Source organism: Leucoraja erinacea, unplaced genomic scaffold, assembly GCF_028641065.1.
Source record: "Leucoraja erinacea ecotype New England unplaced genomic scaffold, Leri_hhj_1 Leri_73S, whole genome shotgun sequence".
Lineage (NCBI taxonomy): Eukaryota > Metazoa > Chordata > Chondrichthyes > Rajiformes > Rajidae > Leucoraja > Leucoraja erinaceus.
Genome location: NW_026576663.1, coordinates 430,654 through 457,568, shown reverse-complemented (window position 1 = coordinate 457,568; position 26,915 = coordinate 430,654). Strand labels below are relative to the sequence as shown.

At 44.4% G+C, this 26,915-nt stretch overlaps 1 protein-coding gene across 1 annotated transcript in view; it reads left to right on the top strand.

Moving 5' to 3' along the window:
• pde10a (phosphodiesterase 10A) overlaps positions 1 to 26,915 on the top strand; it is a 398,667-nt gene that overhangs the window by 20,752 nt on the left and 351,000 nt on the right. The window contains exon 2 of the mRNA XM_055631369.1: positions 24,072 to 24,110. Coding sequence (XP_055487344.1) covers positions 24,072 to 24,110 — 39 coding nt within the window. The remainder of the gene's footprint in view (positions 1 to 24,071; positions 24,111 to 26,915) is intronic.

The window sequence follows — 26,915 nt, the reverse complement described above, 5'->3', positions numbered from 1 at the left end:
GTGCGGGCTCGATGGACCTGGTGGTCTGCTCTCGCACCTACTTTCTATGTTTCTATGTAATTGATACCAGGAATGGAGTGACAAAATGCAACAAGATGTTTATCAATGCGCTGAATTAGCATGTGTGTTATCAAATTAATTTAAAAAGGGGCAGACATATGAATTGAGCATTTTATACAACTGATAAAGAAATCCATGACTGCTTCGAAATTAAAGACTGAGTTACTCCAGCATTTTAGAGTTAATCTTCTAATTAGGACAACATGTATAGGTGCAGATTCCCACATAAATGGAATCAATTATATTTATTCCCATATAAATATTCCAACATAAATTTAATGCTGGTTAACAAAGTCTTAAACACGCACACGGAGTATCAGACATTGAGTGTCTGCTGCAGTGACACAGAGCATTTGGTATAGGCTTGAATAGAGAGGATGTTTCCACTAGTCTGATAGTCCAGGACTAGAGGTCATCGCCTCAGAATTAAAGGATGTTCCTTTAGGAAGGAAATAAGGAAGAATTTCTAGTTGGAGGCTGGTGAATCTGTGGAATTCTTTGCCACAGAAGGCTGAGGAGGCCAAGTCAATGGATATTTTTAAGGCAGAGATAAATAGATTCTTGATTAGTACGGGTGTCACGGGTTATGGGGAGAATGGGATTTGGATAGTTCATCCATGATTGAATGGCGGAGTAGACTTGATGGGCAGAATGGCCTTATTCTGCTCCTATCTCTTAAGACATTGTGAAAATCTATAACTTTTTGAAAGGGTTTGACGGATTAGATTCTGGAAGGGTATATCTCTTGGATAGAGTTAGTTTAAGAATAAGAATAAATGTATTCAGGATTGAGACCAGTAAAACAGTTTTCATTGAGTGGATTGTGACTCTGTGGAAATAACGAACCAGGAAACTATTCGGTGATTGAAAATTCTTAAGACTAAGGCTGATAGAAATTTTTATGTATTGAGGAAATCAAGTAGTGTTAGGATAATGAAAGAAAGGGGATTGTAGAAGATCAGCCATGTTCTCATTGAGTACCAAGGAGGCCGCAGAGCATGTGGTCTAGCCTTGCTACATTTATTTGTGTTGATAACGCAAACATCAAGTAGTCTCAGAATGTGGTAAATAATGTTGCATCGGCACTGGAGAAAACAAAATGAAGATTTATAAAGATGATAACAGAGGCTGTGACCCGTGGTACACCTTAAGGATTTGTGCTGGACGCATTGCTTTATGTCATGTACATCAGCGGTTTGGACAAGAAGGTACAACGCATGGTTAGTAAGTTTGCAGATGAGAATAAAATGGATGGTATTGTAGACGGTGAAAATGGTTCTCAAAATTTACAGTGGGACCGTGATCATGTGGGGAAGTGGGCCAGGTAATGAGTAACGGAGTTTGATTTAGAATGGATCGGATAGGTTTGGAGGGATATGGACCAGGCATGAGCAGGTAGAACTAGTGCTGCTGAGACATGGTGGCCAGAATGGGCAAGTTGTGCCGAAGGGCCAGTCTCCACGCTGTATCACTCTATGACTATATGACACTAGATAAACGTGAGGTGTGGCATTAAGGTTCACTTTACCTTCACAGTGAATGGTAAGACCCTGGGGAGTGTTATAGAGCAGACGGATCAAGGAGCATGTAAAGTCTACAGAGTGATTTAGGCCATTTGGAAAAATGGGCTGAAAGATGGCAGATGGAGTATAATGCTGATAAATGTGAGGTGCTACACCTTGGCAGGACAAATCAAAATAGGACGTACATGGTAAATGGTAGGGAATTGAAGAATACAGTTGAACAGAGGGATCTGGGAATAACCGTACATAGTTCCTTGAAGGTGGAATCTCATATAGATAGGGTGGTAAAGAATGCTTTTGGTATGCTAGCCTTTATAAATCAGCGCATTGAGTATAGAAGCTGGGATGTAATGTTAAAATTGTACAAGGCATTGGTGAGACCAAATCTGAAGTATGGTGTACAATTTTGGTCGCCCAATTATAGGAAGGATGTCAACAAAATAGAGAGAGTACAGAGGAGATTTACTAGAATGTTGCCTGGGTTTCAACAACTAAGTTACAGAGATAGGTTGAATAAGTTAGGTCTTTATTCTCTGGAGCGCAGAAGGTTAAGGGGGGACTTGATAGAGGTCTTTAAAATGATGAGAGGGATAGACAGAGTTGATGTGGACAAGCTTTTCCCTTTGAGAATAGGGAAGATTCAAACAAGAGGACATGACTTGAGAATTAAGGGACAGAAGTTTAGGGGTAACATGAGGGGGAACTTCTTTACTCAGAGAGTGGTAGCGGTGTGGAATGAGCTTCCAGTGGAAGTGGTGTCGGCAGGTTCGTTGGTATCATTTTAAAATAAATTGGATAGGCATATGGATGAGAAGGGAATGGAGGGTTATGGTATGAGTGCAGGCAGGTAGGACTAAGGGAAAAAAGTTGTTCGGCACGGACTTGTAAGACCGAGATGGCCTGTTTCCGTGCTGTAATTGTTATATGGTTATATGGTTATAAGGAGCATGCACATAGTTCCGTGAGAGTGATGTTACAGGTAGATAGGATGCTGAAGAATGCTTCTGGTATATTGGTCTTCATCAATCAGGGAACTGAGTATACAAGTTGGGATGTTATGTTCCTGTAGTAAAAGACATGGATGAGGCCATGTGTGGAGTATTCAGTTTTGGTCGCCCTGCTACAGGATATATGCCATTAAGCTGGAAAGAGTGCAGACAAGATTTAAGAGGACCTGAGTTCTTAGAGGGCCAAGACTTGAGGGCCTGAGTTATAGGGAGAGATTGGGCAAGCTAGGACTTCATTCCTTGCAGTGTAGGAGACTAAGGGCTGATCATGTAGAGGTAGATAAATTCACGAGGGCAGTAGATACAGTGAATATACACAGTCCTTTTCCAGGGTAGGGGAGTCAAGAACTAGAAAGCATAAGTTTAAGATGAGAGTCGAAAGATTTAATGGGAACCTGAGGGAGAATATTTTCACACAGAGAGTGATGGGTATATGGAACAGGTTGCCAGAGGATTACTGTAAGTGCCTTACCAAATAAATGTGGATGCTAAACCTCTTCTCTGTTATTCACGTCTGGTCAAGGCGACATTGTCTGCCTCTGAACCCTCGTACCCGATGCATTACACCCCACTGGTGTAAGTCCTCGTGTTCTTAATGGCATTCAAGTCAAGTCGCCACATTTATTTATATAACACATTTAAAAAACAACTCTCGTTGGCCAAAGTGCTTTACATTTGTTATAAGAATAGTATAAACAAACAAACTACATACATATATACATATAGCCCTCACTATATTACTTGGCCTGAGGGGAGCATATACAGGGAGAATAAACATTCGACTTGTCCTCCCTGCATCTCCTTTTCGTGATTCTCTTCTAAAATGTCAGACTTGTTCCGGCTTTTGAGATCGTCAGATCGTGGTCATGTCGTGGTCATTTCACTGAGAAGTGTCAAGTCAAGTCAAGTCAAGAGAGATAAATTTACTGGAGAAACTCAGCGGGTGCAGCAGCATCTATGGAGTGCAGGAAATAGGCAATGTTTCGGGCCGAAACCCTTCTTCAGAGAGTTTATTGTCATGTGTGCCAGATAGGACAATGAAATTCTTGCTTGCTGCAGCACAACAGCATAAATACAGAACAGTTCAGTGTGTCTATATAGCATAGACCATATATATACACATAAATAAACAGATAAAATGCAATAGGCTGTTCTAGTTCAGAGTTTGTTTGATGGTGAGTTTAATAGCCTGATGGCTGTGGGGAAGGAGCTGTTCCTGAACCTGGATGTACCGGAGGTGATGTTGCCTTTTGAACGTTTTCAGAGCTGCACCAACATTATCTTTATATACGTCCTGTCTGCGGTGAGACAGTGAAGGGCCACTCTTTAGCCGCCAAACGCAGGCAGGTGGGACTAGTGTAGAATCCTCTAAACCTCACGACCGAAAGTAAAGGACAAGAGACATCGAGCTTTTCCAAATACCTAGTGCCTCGTTTAATAAAATCTCCTCATTCCTCCTCGTGTACAGATAAGGCCCCGTTAGTCTGTCTGACCTTGGAGTTGTTATTCAGCTCTCCTCTCCCGACCCTCACGAGACACTGATCGCTACTAGGCAGCGGGAACAAGCTGTACCTAAAAACCACGTGTGCATGAAGTCGCCACAGAACCCCCTCCCCCTTAGCCACCGAGTCACACAAGGTGGCGTCTGCCTGACTTTGTCTTGCCCCGTACCGGTCTGGTGGATTGAGCTTACCGCCTGATCTCGTTTGGTACTGCAATGTGGGAGGTCTTTAACAGGAAGTGTTCGTGTCCTGTGACTTTGCATGCGATCTGCTCTGGAAGACGAGCTGCTAGGCACCCACATTTCTTTTTGTTGGCTCGTGACATTGAGGGAGTGAAATCGAGCTTTTAGTATCGAAAACCCCACTCTTGCGTTGGTTGTAAAAAACCTTGGGACGTCGTGTTTTACTTTGTCGTATCGTTGTGCATCGCGTGAGTAAATAAATTGAAGGTTGCGTGTAGCCACAAGGTCACCAGCTGTCGAATCCACTAAATCTCACAACTGAAAATAAGGGACAAAGAGACACCAAGCTTTTCCAAACACCTTGTGCTTCGTTTAATAAAATCTCCTCATTACTCCTCGTGTACAGATAAAGCCCTATTAGTCCTTCTCACCTGATATTCGGCTCTCCTGACCTTCACGTGACGCTGCTTGCTTCTAGGCAGTGGGAATAAGCTGTACCTAAAAACCAAGTGGGCATGAAGTTGCCACACTAGTGTAGCTGGGACATGTTGGCCGGTGTGGGCAAGTTGGGACGAAGGGCCTGTTTCCACACTGTATCACTCTATGACTCTGACTAAACCTATACATGGTTCACAAAGGATTTGTAGGCCAACCATACATAACAGCCTTGCTGCAGTTTCACACTGGTGATTTGTAGGACCATTCTTACCATACCTTATATTTTGTTTAAGAAAGAACTGCAGATGCTGGAAAAATCAAAGGTAGGCAAAAATGCTGGAGAAACTCAGCGAGTGAGGTAGCATCTATGGAGCAAAGGAGCATTCCTTCGCCTCACCCGTTGAGTTTCTCCAGCATTTTTGTCTACCTATTATTTCCATACAAGATCGATAAAGATTTGTATTATCAATATATTCTTTTATTGTTTGATTAATACCATTTATACTATGTAATATTTTTGTTTGTTTTTGGTACATGATTACTGTAATGTGGCATCACAGTGAATGCTGCAAACTGCTAAATGGAAATAGCTTTCATATTGTAATATTTGACAGAGAATTAAAGGAACGTTCTCAATAACTGTAAAATCTTGAATGCTGAGAACAAAGCATAGCAATTTAATATAATTAATTCATTTTTATAAGATCCAAGAAGCCCAAGATTAAGGGTGCACTAGTTTCCTTGAATCAGGATGATGAAGACATTGATACCGTCCACAGCTGTGTATATACAATCCATATGTATACTCAATCTTTACTAGATCAAAATATTAACCAACATTAATAATTCCTTTAGCCACCAATTCAGTTTAGTTTAGTTTATTGTCACATGTACCGAGGTACAGTGAAAAGCTTTTGTTGCATGCTATCCAGTCAGCAGAAAGACAATACATGATTACAATCGAGCCATTTACAGCATATAGATACATGATAAGGGAATAACGTTTAGTGCAAGGTAAAGCCAGCAAGGTCAGATCAAAGACAGTCCAAGGGTGACCAATGAGGTAGATGTTAGTTCAGTACTGTTCTCTGGTTGTGGTAGGATGATTCAGTTGCCTGACAACAGCTGGGAAGAAACTGCCCCGAATCTGGTGGTGTGCTTTTTCACACTTCTATACCTTTTGCCTGATGGGTCAGGGGAGGGGAGGTAATAGCCAGGGTGTGACATGTCTTTGATTATGCTGCTTGCTGGCCTTGCCGAGGCAGAGTGAGGCTGAAAGTTCAGGCAGCAGCTGGGGTTGTCAACTGTGGATTGAGAATTGTGGCACATAATATGCATATGGCTGCATAAAACCATACAGATATTTTACAGATTAATCCACTGTCAATCCCAGTCTATTAGATTGATGCTTTATTATTTCCTTTGCATCGGTAATAGATGATTTCCATGAATAAATCAACACTGTAATAAAGTTAATTTTCTGAATGCTTATTTCTTTCTATTGTTGCAAAAATAACCTTTCCAGAATGCCTTAAAAGTCCAAATATGTTATCTGTATACAGTTGTTTACTGGTTATAGTGATGAATTATCAAGCATCATTATTATAGTGATGGATTATCAACCATTCATTAGTTCCATATATCTCTCATTTCCCTTTCCCCGACTCTCAGTCTGAAGAAAGGTCTTGACCCCAAACATCACCTATTCCTTTTTTCTAGAGATACTGTCTGACCCACTGAGTTACTACAGCTTTTTGTGGGTCTCTTCAATGTGAATTCAGGTTCTGCAATAGGAACTTGTAACACTGAACTCAATGTATTTTGGCAGTAAAAGCACTGAATAATGTGTTTTACAGATCTATAGAAGTGATATTGGAATAGGGTTAGGGTTAGGGTTGGAGCGCAGGAAGGGTGATCATTTGGAGGTGTATAAGATCGGGAGGAGAATAGATCGGATAAATGGGTAAGTATTTTACCCAGTTGGGGAATCAAGAACCAGAGGACATAGATTTAAGATGAGAGGGGAAAGATTCATTAGGAACCTGAGGGATGACCTTTTCACTGAAAGGGTGGTGGGCATGTGGAACGATTTGTCAGAGGAAGTGGTTGAGGCAGGTTCTATCACAACATTTAAAAGACATTTGGACAGGTGAATAGAAAAGGTTTAGAAGGATATGGGCTAAAAGTAGGCAAGTGGCTAGTTGGGCAAAAGGGCCTGTTTCCATGCTGTATGAATCTATGACTCGGTGTTATAAGTATGAGATCATTGATAAGTCAGGATAAATTGTCATTGATGTGGTGAAATGTGAAATTTACTACCACATGGGAATTGCTGAGACATGTATAACATTGGGACTTCTCAGGGGAAGCTAAATAAGTAAAGACAAGAGAAAATGCAAATAGAAGAATACGCTTATTGAGGGCATTGAGATAAACAGAGTAGGTCAGTGGACTCGCATCAATGTAGACTAATTGTAGCAAAGACTCTACTCTGTTCTATGCAATCAGCATAAGGGAAATAAATGACGCAAAATAGTTGATTCTCTGTTGAAATGGGTGTTAATGCAAACACATGCGGATGGATTAAGGACTTTTGAACAGACCGCCCACAGACTGTCAGGATGGGGTCCAATTACTCCCCAGTCCTGACGCTCAGCACAGGAGCACCACAAGGTTGTGTGCTGAGTCACATCTTGTATACAATATACACTTAAGACTGTATACCAACACACAGTACAAACAGGATCATCAAGTTTGCGGACGACACAACTATGGTGGGACTGATAAACAACGATGACGAGTCTGCCTACAGGGATGAAGTCCAAATACTGACTGTCTGGTGTACCAAAAACAACCTGGTACTAAACCCATCAAAGACAAAAGAACTTGTCATTGACTTCAGGAGGAAGAGGAGAGAGGAACCTGCTCCCTTATACATCAAAGGAGACATGGTGGAGAGAGTCACTGGCTTTAAGTTCCTGGGAATAAACATCTCCCAGGACCTCAAATGGCAAATGAACACCGTCGCTCTCGTGAAGAAGTCACAACAGCGGCTGTATTTCCTGAGGTCTCTGCGAAGAGCTAACGTCTCACAGCCGCTGCTGCTGTCCTTCTATCGATGCGCCGTGGAAAGTATCCTCTCCTATGGCATCCTGGTGTGGTTTGCTAGCAGTACTGTGGCTGAGAGGAGGGCGCTGCAGGGAATTATAAAAACTGCGCAGCGCATTACAAACGCTAACCTGCCCTCCTTGGATGATATATACAAGGCCCGATGCTTGCGCCAGGCCACAAATATCAAGCAGGACACATCCCACCCTGCCAACCACCTTTTCACTCTGCTACCCTCTGGGAGGCGATTCAGGTCTCTGAAGGCTCGCACTGGTAGACTAAAAAATAGTTTCTACCATTATGCGATAAAATAACTTAATTCCAACAGAGAACACTGGGGAAGCGAAATGTAATTCCAAGAAATGCAACATTCTTTTAAAATTCTTTTTAAATACTTATTTATTATTTTTACTAATGAGTGTACAGATGTGTCAATGGTTGTCATGTTTGTATTTTTTAACCGGAGATGTAATGGAATTTTGTTGCACAGTATTGTGCAATGACAATAAACATATTCATTCATTCATTCATTCAAAATGTGTGGGAAGGAACTGCAGATGCGGGTTTACACAAGAGTTCAATAGAGTTTTATTGTATGTGTCCCTGATAGGACAATTAAATTCTTGCTTTGCTTTAGCACACCAGAATATAGTAGGAATTGACTACAAAACAGATCAGTGTGTCCATATACCATTGTATAAATATATACACACATGATTAAATAAACAGATAAAGTGCAAATAAACAGATTATGGGCTATTAATGTTCAGAATTTTGTCCGAGCCAAGTTTAATAGCCTGATGGCCGTGGGGAAGTAGCTATTCCTGAACCTGGTCATTGCAGTCTTCAGGCTCCTGTACCTTCTACCTGAAGGTAGTGGGGAGATGAGTGTGTGGCCAGGATGGTGTGGGTCCTTGATGATACTGCCAGCCTTTTTGAGGCAGCGACTGCGATAAATCCCCTCGATGGAAGGAAGGTCAGAGCCGATGATGGACTGGGCAGTGTTTACTACTTTATGTAGTCTTTTAGTCTTTTGATATAAACGGGGCTGTGGGACCCCCTCCTACCCATTCCAAAGTCCACAATCAGTTCCTTGGTTTTGCTGGTGTTGAGGGCCAGGTTATTGCGCTGGCACCATTTGGTCAGTTGGTCGATCTCACTTCTGTATTATGTCCCACAACAATGGTGTCGTCAGCAAACTTGATGATGGAGTTCGCGTTGTGGTTCGCTACGCAGTCATGAGTATAGAGTGAGCACAGCAGGGGGCTGAGCACGCAGCCTTGAGGTGCTCCCGTGCTGATTGTTATTGAGGCTGACACATTTTCACCAATACGAACAGACTGTGGTCTGTGGATGAGGAAGTCGAGGATCCAGTTGCAGAGGGATGCGCAGAGACCCAGTTCTGCGAGTTTGGTAACCAGCTAGGAGGGGATGAATGTGTTAAATGCCGAGCTGTAATCAATGAATAACAGCCTGACATATGAGTTTTGTTGTCCAAGTGGTCCAGAGCGGAGTGGAGGGCCAGCGAGATCGCATCCACCATTGATCTGTTGTGGCGGTAAGCGAACTGCAGTGGGTCCAGGTTTTTGTCGAGGTAGGAGTTGATTTGCTCCATGAACAACCTCTCAAAGCACTTCATCACCACCAGCGTTAGTGCCACTGGTCGACAGTCATTGAGGCACGTCACCTTACTCTTCTTGGGCACTGGTATAATTGATGCCCTTTTAAAGCAGGTGGGGACCTCAGACCTCAGAAGTGAAAGGTTGAAAATGTCCGTAAAATCTCCAGCCAGTTGGTCCGCACAGGTTTTTAGAACACGACCGGGTATACCATCAGGTCCAGGCGCTTTTCGAGGGTTCACCCCTCTGAAGGATTTCCTGACGTCGGCCTCTGTGACTGAGACTGAAATGCCATCACAGCGAATGGGGGATCGGGAAGGCACATCAGTATTCTCCCTATCAAAGCGTGCGTAAAACGCATTGAGCTCGTCAGCGAGTGATGTTACACCGACATTTGAGCTGCCTCCTGATCTCGCCTTGTAGGAGGTGATTGCATTCAGGCCCCACCACAGCTGCCGAACATCTGTCTCATCCTGGAGCAGAAGTCCCTTTTGACCTTTTTGATGGCCTTATCTGGTCGTATCTGGACTTCTTATAGACCAGTGTATCATCAGACATGAACGCCCGGTGTCTGGTCTCAGAAGAGTGCGGATCTCATAGTTCATCCAAGGCTTCTGATTGGGAAACACTTGGAAGGTTTTTGTTGGGATGCCGTCCTCCACACATTTCTTTATGAAGTCTGTAACGACGGTTGCGTATTCGTTCATGTCCGTTGCTGGGGTAAGACGTCTGGTGCTTGTTGACCAAGGCGTGCAGCTCCTCCAGTGCCAGACTGACGGACCAAAGATAGAACACAATACTGGAGTAACTTGGCGGGACAGGCAGCATCTCTGGAGGGAAACAATGGGTGACTTTTCTTCAGTCTGAATAAGGGTCTTGACCTGAAACATCACCCATACCTCAGCCTGTCCCGCTGAGTTACTCCGGCATTTTGTGTCTATCTTTGTATCTCTGCTGAAATCCAAATGAGTTCATGAACGTCAGGGAAGGGAATCTGCCAGTCCCACCTGGTGATTTGAATCCAAACAAAGTGGTTGACTCTAAATCACTTTTGAACAAACAATGAAGTTAATTGATAGGCTTTTAATTGTCTATCTCCTGAAAGGAAATTGCTAAAACAATGTGGTGATTCAGGAACAGTTGCTGTCTTAACTGATTCCACTCTCAATGACCATCAGAAAATGAGCAGTGACACTTTTATTTAACAAAACATTTTCTTTCCATTATGATAACTGCTTTTAAACTTTTGAGTTAGTTTTGAACCTCTTAATGAGACAGGTAATAGAAAATTAGAAACAAATATTTAAAGCAATAGATAGTCAAGAATGATGACTAGTTTAGTTTTAGTTTAGAGATACAGCGCGGAAACAGGCCCTTCGACCCACCGAGTCTGCATCAACCAGAGATCCCCGCACACTAACACTGTCCTACACACAGAAGAGACAATTTTTAACATTTTACACCAAGCCAATTATGAAACATAGAAACATAGAAAATAGGTGCAGGAGGAGTCCATTCGACCCTTCAAGCCAGCACCGCCATTCAATGTGATCATGGCTGATCATCCCCAATCAATAACCCGTACCTGCCTTCTCCCCATATCCCTTGATTCCACTAGCTCCTACAGCTCTATCTAACTCTCTCTTAAATCCATCCAGTGATTTGGCTTCCACTGCCCTCTGTGGCAGGGAATTCCACAAATTCACAACTCTCTGGGTAAAAACATTTTTTCTCACCTCAGTCTTAAATGGCCTCCCCTTTATTCTAAGACTGTGGCCCCTGGTTCTGGACTCGCCCAACATTGGGAACATATTTCCTGCATCCAGCTTGTCCAGTCCTTTTATAATTTTATATGTTTCTATAAGATTACCCCCTCATCCTTCTAAACTCCAGTGAATACAAACCAAGTCTTTTCAATCTTTCCTCATATGACAGTCCCGCCATCCCTGGGATCAATCTCGTGAACCTACGCTGCACTGCCTCAATCACAAGGATGTCCTTCCTCAAATTAGGAGACCAAAACTGTACACAATACTCCAGATGTGGTCTTACCAGAGCCCTATACAATTGCAATACAGTACAAACCTACAAACCAGTACGGCTTAGGAGTGTGGGAGGAAACCGAAGATCTCGGAGAAAACCCATGCAGGTCTCTGGGAGAATGTACAAACTCCCTATCGGCAACCACCCATAGTCAGGATCAAACCCGGGTCTCCGGCAGTGTAAGGCAGTAGCTCTATCGCTATGCCACCATGCTGCCCTAAAGTTAGAAGAACAATAATTACTTGCCCACAGCCACAGGGTGTCAAAGATTATTTTGTATTTACATCGGCAGGGCTATGAAACAGAATTCCTTTTGCTTCACATTTTAATTACAAAATACGTGTTGAATGAAAGTTTTTTTTTCATGTAAGCAAACCATAAAAAAGAAATGTCTCCTCCTTTTACATCCTGTATAAATTGGTATGAGAATAAGCAGATTTGACAGTGCCTCCACTTTAATGGAATCTGCATTTTTGATATCATAAAACCTATTATTAAAAAATTGATAATTAAAACTAGCAAAGGTTATGGAAATTTGGGAACCAGAGAATTAGAGTTAATACAAGCAACACAGTTTTGCCATAGTTCATGTTAGAAGCTGGGAAAATCCTCTGGCATTCATCTGGCAGATGTGGAAAAATAGCTAAATAGTCTAATGGTGATGAGACCATTTTCAAAACTCTTTAGATTCTGGAGTAGTTCCTGAGGACTGGAGGGTAGCTAATGTAACCCCACTTTTTAAAAAGGGAGGGAGAGAGAAAACGGGGAATTACAGACCAGTTAGTCTAACATCGGTAGTGGGGAAACTGCCAGAGTCAGTTATTAAAGATGGGATAGCAGCACATTTGGAAAGTGGTGAATTCATTGGACAAAGTCAGCATGGATTTATGAAAGGTAAATCATGTCAGACGAATCTTATAGAATTTTTCGAGGATGTAACTAGTAGAGTGGATAAGGGAGAACCAGTGGATGTGTTATATCTGGACTTTCAGAAGGCTTTCGACAAGGTCCCACATAAGAGATTAGTATACAAACTTAAAGCACACGGTATTGGGGGTTCAGTATTGATGTGGATAGAGAACTGGCTGTCAGACAGGAAGCAAAGAGTAGGAGTAAATGGGTCCTTTTCAGAATAGCAGGCAGTGACTAGTGGGGTACCGCAAGGCTCAGTGCTGCTACCCCAGCTATTTACAATATATATTAATGATCTGGATGAGAGAATTGAATGCAACATCTCCAAGTTTGCGGATGACACTAAGCTGGGGGGCAGTGTTAGCTGTGAGGAGGATGCTAGGAGGCTGCAAGGTGACTTGGATAGGTTGGGTGAGTGGGCAAATGCATGGCAGATGCAGTATAATGTGGATAAATGTGAGGTTATCCACTTTTGTGGCAAAAACAGGAAAGTAGACTATTATCTGAATGGTGGCCGATTAGGAATAGGGGAGGTGCAAGGACACCTGGGTGTCATGGTACACCAGTCATTGAAAGTAGGAATGCAGGTGCAGCAGGCAGTGAAGAAAGCAAATGGTATGTTAGCTTTCATAGCAAAATGATTTGAGTATAAGAGCCGGGAGGTTCTACTGCAGCTGTACAGGGTCTTGGTGAGACCACACCTGGAGTATTGCGTACAATTTTGGTCTCCTAATCTGAGGAAAGACATTCTTGCCATAGAGGTTATACAGAGAAGGTTCACCAGACTGATTCCTGGGATGGCAGGACTTTCATATGAAGAAAAACTGGATAGACTCGGCTTGTACACGGCTCGCTAAAATTCAGAATATTGAGGAGGGATCTTATAGAAACGTACAAAATTCTTAAGCGGTTGGACAGGCTAGATGCAAGAAGATTATTCCCGATGTTGGGGAAGTCCTGAACTAGGGGTCACAGTTTAAGGATAAGAGGGAAGTCTTTTAGGACCGAGATGAGAAAATCATTATTTACACAGAGAATGGTGAATCTGTGGAATTCTCTGCCACAGAAGGTAGTTGAGGCCAGTTCATTGGCTATATTTAAGAGTGAGTTAGATGTGGCCTTTGTGGCTAAAGGGATCAGGGGGTATGGAGAGAAGGCAGGGATGGGATACTGAGTTGGATGATCACCCATGATCATATCGAATGGCGGTGCAGGCTCGAAGGGCCGAATGGCCTACTCCTGCATCTATTTTCTATGTTTCTATGAGAGATGTCTTGTTATATGTGCAATAATGTGATCTGAGTCACCACAGTAATATTTTACAAAATTTGCTAAAATGGCATTTGTGCCATATCATTTCAGATCCAATATAGACCCAGGCAAGGGGGCTACATTGCAGGGTGGAAGGTCAGTGTTTATTCCAGAGTTTCATTCCACGCATTCCTCCAAATTGCAACACTGAGGTTTACAGGGAAAATAGGAAAAGCTGGAGGTGCTTAGTGGGTCGGGCAGCATCTGTGGAGAAATAGAGTTCATTGTTGAAAGCTGATGAACTTATGGACAAAAGTCACCAGCATAAAATCTCCTCTGAAGGTTATCAATCTTATGCCCCTGTCCCACTTAGACAACCTGAACGGAAACCTCTGGAGACTTTGCGCCCCACACAAGGTTTCTGTGCGGTTCCCGGAGGTTACAGGTGGTTGCCGGAGGTTGCAGGTAGTGGAAGCAGGTAGGGAGACTGACAAAAACCTCCTGAACGGGACAGGTTGTATCTCTGGAGAGAAACAATTTGTTTTTATTTATTTATGGGGGGACTTGATAGAGGTCTTTAAAATGATGAGAGGGTTAGACAGAGTTGATGTGGACAAGCTTTTCCCTTTGAGAATAGGGAAGATTCAAACAAGAGGACATGACTTCAGAATTAAGGGACAGAAGTTTAGGGGTAATATGAGGGGGAACTTCTTTACTCAGAGAGTGGTAGCGGTGTGGAATGTGCTTCCAGTGGAAGTGGTGGAGGCAGGTTCGTTGGTATCATTTAAAAATAAATTGGATAGGCATATGGATGAGAATATATTATTAGTTAATATTCTAGCCGTGGGTTTGTTATATAATAATTTTATCCATGCGATGAAGTTCTCTCCCATTTGAAATTTTTGCAATACTTTAATCATATAATCCCATTCTACTTGATCAAACGCTTTTTCTGCGTCCAATGAAATGATAGATAACTCTTGTTCTTGAGGTTTGTGAGTGCATTATGTTAAGCAGACGTCTCAGGTTATTAAATGGATGTCTCTTAGATATAAATCCCATTTGATCCTCATTTATTATTAATGTTTTCGCTAATATTTTTTGATCCGTGTTTAACAATAAATTCCTCTTCATCTCCTTCCTAAAAGAATGTCCTTTAATTCTGAGGCTATTACGGCACCTTATAGAGCCTCAATATTACATCCCTGTTTTTGTATACAAGCCCTCTTGAAATAAATGCTAGCATTGAGTTTGCTTTCTTTACTACTGATATATGAATCATCATTAGATAAGGGCGAGGTGCCGGAAGACAGGAGGGTAGCTCCTGTTGTGCCTCTATTCACGAAGAGCTGTAAGGAAAACCCAGGGAACTATAGTTATAGATCGATAACATCTGTGATGGGCAACTTGTTGGAGAGGATTCTGAGGGATAAAATGTATATGCCTTTATGTAGATGGATGATCAGGGATAATGGGCATGGTTTTGTATGTAGGGTATCGTGTCTCACGAATCTGATGGAGGTTTTTTGAAGAAGTAACCAGTAAGATTGACAAGGGCAAAGTCATAGAAGTTGTGTTTGTGGACATCTGCAAGGCACGTGATAGGGTTCTGCATGTTTGGCTGCTCTGAAAGGTTACATTACATTGGAACGAGGGAGAGCTAGCTGACTGGATATAGAATTGGCCTCATGGAGGGAAGCGGAGGGTGGTGGTGGATAATTGTTTGTCAGGCTGGAGTCCTGTGCCTAGTGGTATGCCTCAGCGATTCATGCTGCGCCCATTGCTGTTTGTGGTTTACCTCAACAATTTGGATAAAAATGTGCAGGGCATGATTGGTAAGTTTGCAGTTGACACTGAAGTAGGCGGTATTGTATATAGAGAAAATGGTTTTCAAAAAATACAGAAGGATGTTGGGCAAGTGGGCTGAGGAACGGTTGAAGGAGTTGAATGCAGATATTGTGAGCTGTTACATTTTATGAAGTCAAACCAGGGCAGGACCCTTGGGAGTGTTGTAGAGCAAAGGGATCTAGGAGTGCAGGTACATATGTCCCTGAAAGTGGTGCCACAGGTAGATAGGATGATCAAGAAGACTTTGTTAGTTTGACCTTCATCCATAAGGATATTGAGTATCAAAGTCTGGATGTTATGTTTCAGTTGTACAAAACACAGTTGAGCCTGCATTTGGAGAATTGTGTTCAATTTTGGTCACTCGGTTACAGGAAGGATGTTGTTAAGCTGGAAAGACTGCAGAGAGGAATAACCAGGATGTTACCAGGATTTGAGGTTCTGAGCTAGTTTTGGCAGGATAGGACTTTATTCTTTGGAGCGTAGGAGGCTGAGGGGTGATCTTGTTCAGGTGTATAATCAGGGGAATAGATCAGGTGAATGCACAGATTCTTTAACTCCGAGTAGGGGAATCAAGAACCAGAGGAGATAGGTTTAAGGTGAGAGGGGAAAGATTTAAAAGGAACCTGAGGGGCAACTTTATCACTCAGAGTGTGGTGGATATTTGGAATGAGCTGCCAGAGGAGGAAGTTGAGGCTGGTACAATAACAATATTTAAAGGAGATTTGGACAGGTACATGGATGGGAAAGGTATTGAGAGAAAAGCCAAGATACCAAACTGACACGACACCGAAAGGACCCGAAGCCGAATGGACACGAGACCCAAAAGCGGACATGACGTCACAAAGCCATGTCGCCGATCGGACATGACGTCTCTGGGGCGGGATTGATCCGACACCTTGTCAGTCATCACATCCATGGCCGGGGGGGGGGAAGGTGTCGGGGGGGGGGGGGGGGGGGGGGGGGGGGGGGGGGGGGAGGAGGGTGTCGGGGGGGGGGGGGGAGGGTGTCGGGGGGGGGGGGAGGAGGGTGTCGGGGGGGGGGAGGAGGGTGTTGGGATGGGGGGGTGGAGGAGGGTCGGGGGGGGTGGAGGAGGGTGTCGGGGGGGAGGAGGGTGTGGGGGGGGGGGGAGGGGGGGGGTGGGGGGGGGTGGGGGGGGAGGAGGGTGGGGGGGGGGGGGGGGGGGGGGGGGGGGGGGGGGGGGGGGGGGGGTGGGGGGGGGGGGGGGGGGGGGGGGGGGGGGGGGGGGGGGGGGGGGGGGGGGGGAGGGTGTCGGGGGGAGGGGGAGGAGGGGGGAGGAGGGTGTCGGGGGGGGAGAGGGTGACGGAGGGTGGGGGGGGAGGAGGGTGTCGGAGGGGGGGGGGGGGGGTGGGGTGAGGGGGGGGGGGGGGGGGGGGGGGGGGGGGAGGGGGGGGGGGGTGGGAGGGTGGGGGGGGGGGGTGTGGGTGGGGGGGGGGGGGGAGGGGGGGGGGGTGGTGGGGGGGGGGGGGGGGGGGGGGGGGGGGGGGGGGGGGGGGGGGGGGGGGGGGGGTGGGGGGGGGGGGGGAGGGGGAGGGGGGGGGGGGGGGGTGGGGGGGGGGGGGGGGGGTGGAGGTGGGGGGGGGGGGGGGGGAGGGTGTCGGCCGGGGGGGGGGGAGAGGAGGGTGACGGAGGGGGGGGGGAGCTTGAGCATGCATTTGTAAAATGGTGGCAGTAACTCCAAGCTGCTGCGATTGCCACAATGGCAGTGATGTGATGGACACGGGGTCTGGACCAATCGCTGACCTTTGTCGATGACTGACAAGGTGTCGGTCCAATCCCGTCCCCAGAGACGTACAAGGTACAACAAAAAGGTGTTTCATACCTATTTATCATTTCCGCTTCATGTCCGTTCGATGTCATTTCCGCTCAGGGTCGTGTCCTATCGGTATCGTGTCTGTCCAGCTCCTTGTCCTTTCGTCATCTCGGCTTTTTGACGCAATGTCCGTTCGGCATCTTGGCTTCCGCTTCATGGCTTCCACTTCTTGTCCTTCAGCGTCCCACCCGGTACCGTTTCCATGACTCTCTTCCAGGTGTTTGTTGAATAAGTCAACACATTAAAATTCAAAATGCCATTTGAACCCTGGATTTTTAGACGATGCATTTACTAATATTCCGGCAACAAAACTGCATTCTTGCCAAACCCATTTTTAATATTTGGAGCATTAGCTTGCTAGTTTATGATATTGAGTTGTTTACGAGAGCAACCTTTAAAAAGCCTAGAATAATTTCGGGTAAATCACCGTCAGAGATATATACAACATATACTTAAATAAGATAATGGGTAGTTTTAATCAGTGGAAGACTATAATACGATACTGCCTCAAACTATCCTGACCTAACCCAGGGTGAATAGCATTGAGCGGGTCATTGGTGAGTAAAGGGCCTGTCCCACTTGGGTGTCATTTGCGCATCACGCAGGTGGAGCGCGAAGATTTTGAGCATCCCAAAATCCTGGGGCACCGCGTGCTACCGCATGTCACTGCATACGCCACCACGTCACTGCACCACGCCACCACGCCTCACCACGTGCCATACGCACGCCATACGCACCACCACGCCTCACCACGTGCCATACGCCATGCGCCACCGCCTCACCACGTGCCATACGCACGTCACGATGCACCACCACGCCTCACCACGTGCCATACGCACGTCACTGCATACGCCACCACGCCTCACCACGTGCCATACGCACGTCACGATGCACCACCACGCCTCACCACGTGCCATACGCACATCACGATGCACCACCACGCCTCACCACGTGCCATACGCACGTCACGATGCGCCAACCAATATTTAGGATGTCACGTAAATGACGCGCAAATGACGCCCAAGTGGGACAGCCCCTTAAGCTGGGGCCACAGTCAACACTCAGGTCCCTGCTGACTCAGTACCATTGTGTGTCTACTTGTTGTGGCCTTGTCCTACAGGTTGGGTGCTTCTCATCCACGGATTATGATGGGGTGTCCCGGTGAGCACTGTGAGGATGAAAATCAGGTTTGATTCATTCATTTGATTCAGCCTGTGGCAGATTCGGGCTCAAGCCTCCAGATGTTTGTGAGGAAGACTGTTCAGTGTTTACTGATATTCATTCTCACTTAGTTTAGAGACACAGCACAGAAACAGGCCCTTTTGGCCGACTGGGTCTGCTCGCACCAGCGATCCCCGCACATTAAAACTATCCTATACCAACTAGGGACAATGTTTACATTTATCGAGCCAATTAACCTTTATTCTCTGGAGCGCAGAAGGTTAAGGGGGGACCTGATAGAGGTCTTTAAAATGATGAGAGGGATAGACAGAGTTGATGTGGACAAGCTTTTCCCTTTGAGAATGGGGAGGATTCAAAAAAGAGGACATGACTTCAGAATTAAGGGATAGAAGGTTTAGGGGTAATATGAGGGGGAACTTCTTTACGCAGAGAGTGGTGGCGGTGTGGAATGAGCTCCCAGTGGAAGTGGTGGAGGCAGGTTCATTGATATCATTTAAAAATAAATTGGATGGGCATATGGATGAGAAGGGAATGGAGGGTTATGGTATGAGTGCAGGCAGGTGGGACTAAGGGGACAAACATTTGTTCGGCATGGACTTGTAGGGTCGAGATGGCCTGTTTCCGTGTTGTAATTGTTATAAGGTTATATGGTTATATGGTTAACCTACAAACCTGGACATCTTTGGAGTATGAGAGGAACCCGAAGATCTCATAGAAAACCCACGCAGGTCACGGGGAGAACGTACAAACTCGGTACAGACAGCACCCGTAGTCGGGATCGAACCCGGGCCTCCAACGCTGCATTCGCTGTTAGGCAGCAACTCTATCGCTGCACCACTGTGCCACTCACTGTACTCACCTGGACACACCCATCATAATCCTTGGATGACAACTGGCCAGTTTGCTGGATGCATTAACTTTTGTCCTCTTAACAAATAAAATATTCATACAAAAAATATTTCTCCTTGTCACATGCGTCCAGATTGACTTTAAGACTAGATAGACACAAATCCAAAAAGGATAAGGACCCTTCTTCAGACTGATTCCAGGGAGGGGAAGAGAGGTGTAAGAGGAGGGACAGGACAAGGTTTGGCGGGTAATACGTTGATAGCAGTGATGGAAATGGGTTTTAGGAACTAGGGGTACTCTAAGGTCCGTAAGGCTGAGGTTGGGAAGGAAGGAAGGGGGGGGGGGGGGGGAGAATTTATATGTGCAGTAAGAGTACAAGAATGCATAACTTGTTTATTATGTATTTATAATCTAGTTTATTGTGTATTATATGTCATAGCTGCATTCTTGCATCTCTCTCTCTAAGACGGACAAAAGCAACGATCATAGAGTGGAATAGATGACTTTTCGGGTCGAGACCCTTCTTCAGACTGACAGTCAAGGGAAAGGGAAACGGGAAATATAGGCATATCTTCCATTCATTTGTCCTCAGTCCCTATATAGTAATCTATATCTCTTGTTCCTCTTTCCCCTGACTCAGTCTGAAGAAGGGTCTCGACCCAAAATGTCATCTATTCCACTCTATGATTGTTGCTTTCGTCCGTCTCTCCGCGCGTTCGCTCGCCCTTGGATTAAGTAGCGCAGAATAAAACTGTGAATTCATGCCATTCCCCTCCCGTTCCCAATCTGGCCTTTCTGTCCGGGGCCTCCTCCATTGTCAGTGAGGCCCAGTGAAAATTGGAGGAACAGCACCTCATAGAAACATAGAAAATAGGTGAAGGAGTAGGCCATTCGGCCCTTCGAGTCTGCACCGCCATTCAATATGATCATGGCTGATCATCCAACTCAGTATCCTGTACTGCCTTCTCTCCATACCCCCTGATCCCTTTAGCCACAAGGGCCACATCTAACTCCCTCTTAAATATAGCCAATGAACTGGCCTCAACTACCTGTGGCAGAGATTTCCAGAGATTCACCACTCTCTGTGTGAAAAATGTTTTTCTCATCTCGGTCCTAAAGGATTTCCCCTCTGTCCTCAAACTGTGACCCCTTGTCCTGGACTTCCCCAACATCGAGAACAATCTTCCTGCATCTAGCCTGTCCAGCACCTCATATTTCGCTTGGGTAGCTTACACCCCAACGGTATGAACATTGACTTCTCTAACTTCAAATAGCCCTTGCTTTCCTTCTCTCTCCATCCCCCCCCCTTCCCAGTTCTCCCACCAGTCTTACTGTCTCCAACTGCATCCTATCTCTGTCCCACTCATCCCTGACATCAGTATGAAAAAGGGTCTCGACCCGAAACGTCGCCTATTCCATCTCTCCAGATATGCTGCCTGTTCCGTTGAGTTATTCCAGCATTTTACATAGATACATAGAAAATAGATGCAGGAGTAGGCCATTTGGCCCTTCGAGCCATTCAATGTGATCATGGCTGATCATCCACAATCAGTACCCCATTCCTGCCTTCTCCCCATATCCATTGATTCCACTAGCCCTAAGAGCTCTATCTAACTCTCTTTTGAATGCATCCAATGAGCCGGCCTCCACTGCCTTCTGAGGCAGATAATTCCACAAATTCACAACACTCTGGGTGAAAAGGTTTTTCCTCATTTCAGTTCTAAATGGCCTATCCCCTATTCTTAAACTGTGGACCTTGGTTCTGGACTCCTCCAACATCGGGAACATGTTTCCTGCATCTAGAGTGTCCAATTCCTTAATAATTTTATTTCTATAAGAAGCCCTCTCATCCTTCTATATTCCATTGGATACAAGCCCAGTCATTCAATTCTTTCATCAAATGATGTTTCTGCCATCCCGGGAATTAACCTCATGAACCTCCCTCAATAGCAAGAATGTCCTTCCTCAAATTAGGAGAGCAAAACTGCACACAATACTCCAGGTGTGGTCTCACCAGGGCCCTGTACAACTGCAGAAGGACCTCTTTGCTCCTATGCTCAAATCGTATCATTATGAAGGCCAACATGCCATTAGTTTTCTTCACTACCTGCTGTTTCTTGCATGCTTACTTTCAGTAACTCATGTACAAGTACACCCAGGTCTCGTTGCACTTCCCTTTTCCTAATCTGACACCATGCAAAAAAAGGGTCACGTCCCGAAACGTCACCCATTCCTTTGCTCCAGAGGTGCTGCCTGACCCGCTGAGTTACTACAGCCTTTTGTGGCTACCTGCCATTCAGATGATAATCTGCCTCTTGTTCTTGCCACTAAAGTGGATAACCTCACATTTATCCACATTATACTGCATCTGCCATGCATCTTCCCACTCACCCAACCTGTACAAGACACCCTGCATCCTCATAGCATCCTCTTCACAGTTCCCACTGCCATCCAGCTTTGTGTCATCTGCAAATTTGCTAATGTTACTTTTAATTCCTTCATCTAAATCATTAATATATATTGTGAATAGCTGCGGTCCCAGCACCGAGCCTTGAGGCACCCCACTAGTCACTACCTGCCATTCTGAAAGGGAACCATTAATTCCTACTCTTGGTTTTCTGTCTGCCAACCACTTCTCTATATCCATGTCAATACCCTACCCCCAATACCATGTGCTCGGATTTTGCCCACTAATCTCCTATGTGGGACCTTATCAAAGGCTTTCTGAAAGTCCAGGTACACTGCACTGCACACTACACTGGCTCTCCCTTACCATGTTACTGTCTAGCTGAACTTAATTGTTAGGGATAACATTCATTTCTTTTCATTCATTTTTGAATGACAAATAATTTCAATTCAGTTCAAAATGTACAGGTCTATTACCAAGAAGATCTTGGAACATTTCACATTGTCTATCAATGATCTGTATAGTCTACTCTACTGCCTCACTTTCCCAAAGTTTACTTAAATTTAGAGCCTTGTTTTCTGACTCATCCTTCTCCCTCTTAACTAGTTTATCGAATACCATTCAACGGTGACTGCTAACCAAACATTACTGCACCATTATCTAATTGACTAACTCAGACTAATTATTCATTATTTTTGTTAGCTGAAGGACATATCGCTCCAGAAAATTGAATACAATATTCTAACTATGGCACAACCAATGATCTATACAAGTTTTCTATTAGCTTCTTAAGCATTGTTTCCCATTTGAAAATGTAGCATATCATTTGCTTTTGAAAATGATCGTACCTTGGGGCAGGGCTTTGAGTTTAAGAAATTCTCCCTTGAATATTATTCAAAGGAATGCGGTGTTGAAACACAATTACATTTACTGAGGAATGTGGAGCGATGTATTGATGGCACATTATATAACTACTGTTAATTACTGACTGTTAACAAGTGCTAACAATGTCAGTTAACAAATCGTTTTTGTCTGAGTTGAATAAAGTGAAAACGGCTCGAATCTTTCTGCAGTACTCATTAAACCTTAGCTGGAAGTTGAAAACTAGGGGAACGCCCCCCCTCCCCCCCCCCCACACACATTTCCATTACTGGTTGATAGACACAAAATGCTGGAGTAACGGGACTGGCAGCATCTCTGGAGAGAAGGAATGTGTGACGTTTCGGGTCGAGACCCTTCTTCAGTGTTTGAAGTTTGAGAAGGGTCTTTAAGACTACAGGGCCTGGAATGTTGATGAAGCCAGTCTACAGTTCAATTGACAGTGAATCAAAACTTAAATATCTAGCCACAGCAGTGAGCAATACATGTGTACTGCCTTCAATGAAGAGACTTGTTTCAAATGATACAGATCGATGTTTTGCTCTTCATAGACGACAAATACTATTCCTTTAAGGAGGCAATCTAAACTAATAGATCAAAAACCGGACATCTTCAGTGTTTCATGGACCATGAATCAGACCACGTCTGCCGTTGCTTCACATCTAGCACTGGGTTCTCCCAGTATCAGCTGTTAAAGACTTCATTTTTTTTAAACACGGACAGGTTATTGACCCGTTTCTAACTTGCCTACCATGACAATTAATGATATTATAAATGGGGGAATCGCCACTGTTTACTCAACTGCAAGTACTTGCTTTAATGTAAAACAAGTGTTCAGGGGTTGTAGGTTAATTGGCCTCTGTAAACTGTGTGTGTGTGTGTGTGTGTGTGTGTGTGTGTGTGTGTGTGTGTGTGTGTGTGTGCGTGCGTGCGTGCGTGCGTGCGTGCGTGTGTGTGTGTGTGTGTGTACAGAGTGAATATGAACATGGCATAACATAGAACTAGCTTGACTGGGAGTTTGATTGCCAGTGTGGACACAGTGTGCTAAAGGGCCTGCTTTCCACGCTTTATCTTGTAAACTTTCAATCAATGAATCATAGGTGCAGGGTCTAATTTCTAGTTACCATCACAGAGAATATCTTCACCAGAGATCACTTTTTCTTAATGTACTATTTTGTTTGGCGCATGCATCGCTAGAAGGCCCTCGTTAATTGCCAATTTCTATCATCTCTTGAAATGATGGCGGTGAGCTGTCTTCACGTTTAAGTTCATAAGTTCATCGATTGTGCTGGCTTGTGTAATGATTTTATGATTAGGCAAATGAATTTAAATAGAACACTGAATTTCAATTTGAGTGCAGTTTGCATCCAGAACATTGACTCTCCCAAAACAGAAACTGCGTAACTTTTATCTTATTTTATCTTCTTCAGTTACTGAAGCACAAGAACCCGAGGAAACGCTGATTGCTGGTAAGCGAGTATGTTAAACATTTTCACAGACATTTGATACATTTCAGCAGCTTGTATATTATTTGCAAGGAGTGTAGGACAGTTTTGTGTTCTGAATTTGGATGGCTTGTGCATTAGGTTGATGATATGACGTTATACATGATTTCATTGCACTTGAGGCTGATGTGTTTCAATGAAGCAGTTGCCTGTCAGCTATGTGTGTGTATGTGTGTGTATATACACACACTGTACTTTTTTCTCATTTATTATATTGTTTAGTGTGCTATGTTTACATATTCTGTCGCACTGCTACAAGTAAGGATTTCATTGTTCTATCTGGGACATTTGACAATAAAACACTCTTGACTCTTGATTGCTGGAATTTAATGGAATTTAATACAAAGATGTCAATGTTAACAAACAGATATTACATTGAATAGAGTTATGAAACTGGAATCAAGGGTGCCATGCTGGATGGGCCTCAGAGTAAACAGAACATTTGCTGTTTGAGTTTCTTGCCAATACTTTTCATTGTTGCACTCTCATGGAGATTTCGAGAAGAGTGAAGGAAGACTCAATAATCAACATGTTTTTAAGAAAAATGAAAACAAGACAAACCAGGGTAACTAGTGTCTATGGTTTGTCACCATCAATGAGAAAGGCCATAGAGATCTTTTGGGATTCAGTCTGGAATTGCTTGGATGGAGATGGAGAGGAACGTAATATGGACTGTCTACTTGGCTTCATTAGTAGGAAGTCATTTCTGACTGAATGTCGATTTGTAGAGGAACATATTTGGAAATCTGGCAGTTATTGCAATTCTTTTCTATACAAGATGCAAAGCTATGGTATTAGCTACAGATACATTTGGATGTATTGGAGACCAGTTGGGGTTATTAATGTAAGAATCATTCTCGATTACTATTCCTATCAATAATCATAAAAGCTTTATATGGAATTTTGAAGAAATCACCAATATCTATGTATACAATGCTGGGAGATGATCAGTGACCTCAGGTAGACCTTGGTATATTAAAAGATTGGTTTCATGACTGGCAAATAATTTAAATTGGGAGAGAGCAATTGCAAAATACATAATTCGCGGGAAATTATTAAAGGATGTGAACAAATGTATCTCCAAAGTTATTATTAATGTTGTGAAACAATAACAGGAGCAAACATGTTTAGGACAGAACTGCAGATGCTGGTAAATCGAATGTAGACACAAAATGCTGGAGTAACTCAGCGGGTGAGGCAGCATCTATGGAGAGAAGGAATTGGCGACGTTTCGGGTTGCCAACTCCTTCTCTCCATAGATGCTGCCTCACCCATAGCAGCAAACATGATGTATTCATGTGTATTTTAGGCTGTTTGGCCAAGCATACAAGAGTTTTTTGTCTTCTTGCGTGACCTCAGTCCAGTCGCACACTGAATGCTGGAACACTGAGTTCAGTTTTGGCCTGCTCTCATGGGTGATGGGCTTTGATTCAAGAAAAGAGGTGAGTTGTTGGACTGACCAGTTTAAAGCCTCTTTTCAATCAAGCCAGATGAAAATAATCGGGAATCTGCACTTTACGAGGCATAGCAATGAGAAATCAAGGTTCACGACATGATGAGTGACATGTCAAAATCCCAATTAATTAAGACCGGAAGCATAGGGATTACAGCTATATATATATATATAGTATAAAACAAGTTCTACTTTAACGTTTTGGTGATGCTTATATTAGAACCTTCTTGACCGCTGGATCGCACAGTGGCTTAAGGGGAGGATACCCATTCATTCATTTCCTGTTAGTGAAGGCTGGATCCGCCTCAGGAAAGGAAGAAAGGAGTGAAGAATTATCAGGGTCAGCGTGATCACTAGATAGTTTGTAACTTCAAAATGATATCGATATTAAAGAAACTGAGATATTTAAGGAGACATTAATTAGAAGGTTACAAAATAATAAAAAGTATCGATGAACAAAAAAATGACAATGTTTCCCACTGCATAACGTTCAGTAACTAATAGGTAATTGGATGAGAATTAAGGGCCTGTCCCACGAGCATGCGACCTGCATGCGGCAAGCGCGACCTAACCGGAAGCAGGGGCCGCGCGGAGGTTAAGTGACGTGTAGTTCGAGCGAAGTCCGGCGGGCGTGCGCAGCATCAAGACGCTGTGTACAGAGTCAAGAAGCTGCGTACAGCGTCGAGGCGGCTGCGGACTGGCAGGCCGTTGCCGTGCGGAATTTTTTAACACGGTCAGTTTTCCGGAGCCCCGCGCGATGTCGGGACCAGCTCCGCACAACTCCATACGGCTCCGGCGATCGAAGTGGGACCGGCCCCGCGAGGCCGTACGGCTCAAGCGACCACGTTAGGTCGCGCTTGCTGCATGGAGTCGCATGCTCGTGGGACAGGCCCTTAAAGGAGCCACGGTCACCTCATTCTCCCCGTAAAATCTCTCTTCCTCTTTGGGATGAAGAGATCCTTTTTCTTATGATTTACCCCCAAAAACTCCTGCCATTGTTGCTCCAGTGTCATTCCTGTGGTGTCCCCTTCCAACTAACGTACGTAGCCCCTCTCTCATGCCCCTGTAGTCACCTTTACTCAGCAGTAATACTGATACATCCAAATACAGCTCCCTCTCTGCAGGTTGAATTCTATCATATCACTGCCTCCCCGGGATTCCTTCAACTTAAGGTCCCTAATCAAGTCAGGCCAGACATACAGCCCACTGGCCTGTAGTTCTAGCTTCATCTCTACTGCTCTTTTAGCATAAGAAAATAGATTGTGCTCGCTGGTACCTCACAGACGGCTAATTAAGGTGGAAAAATCTCCATCAGA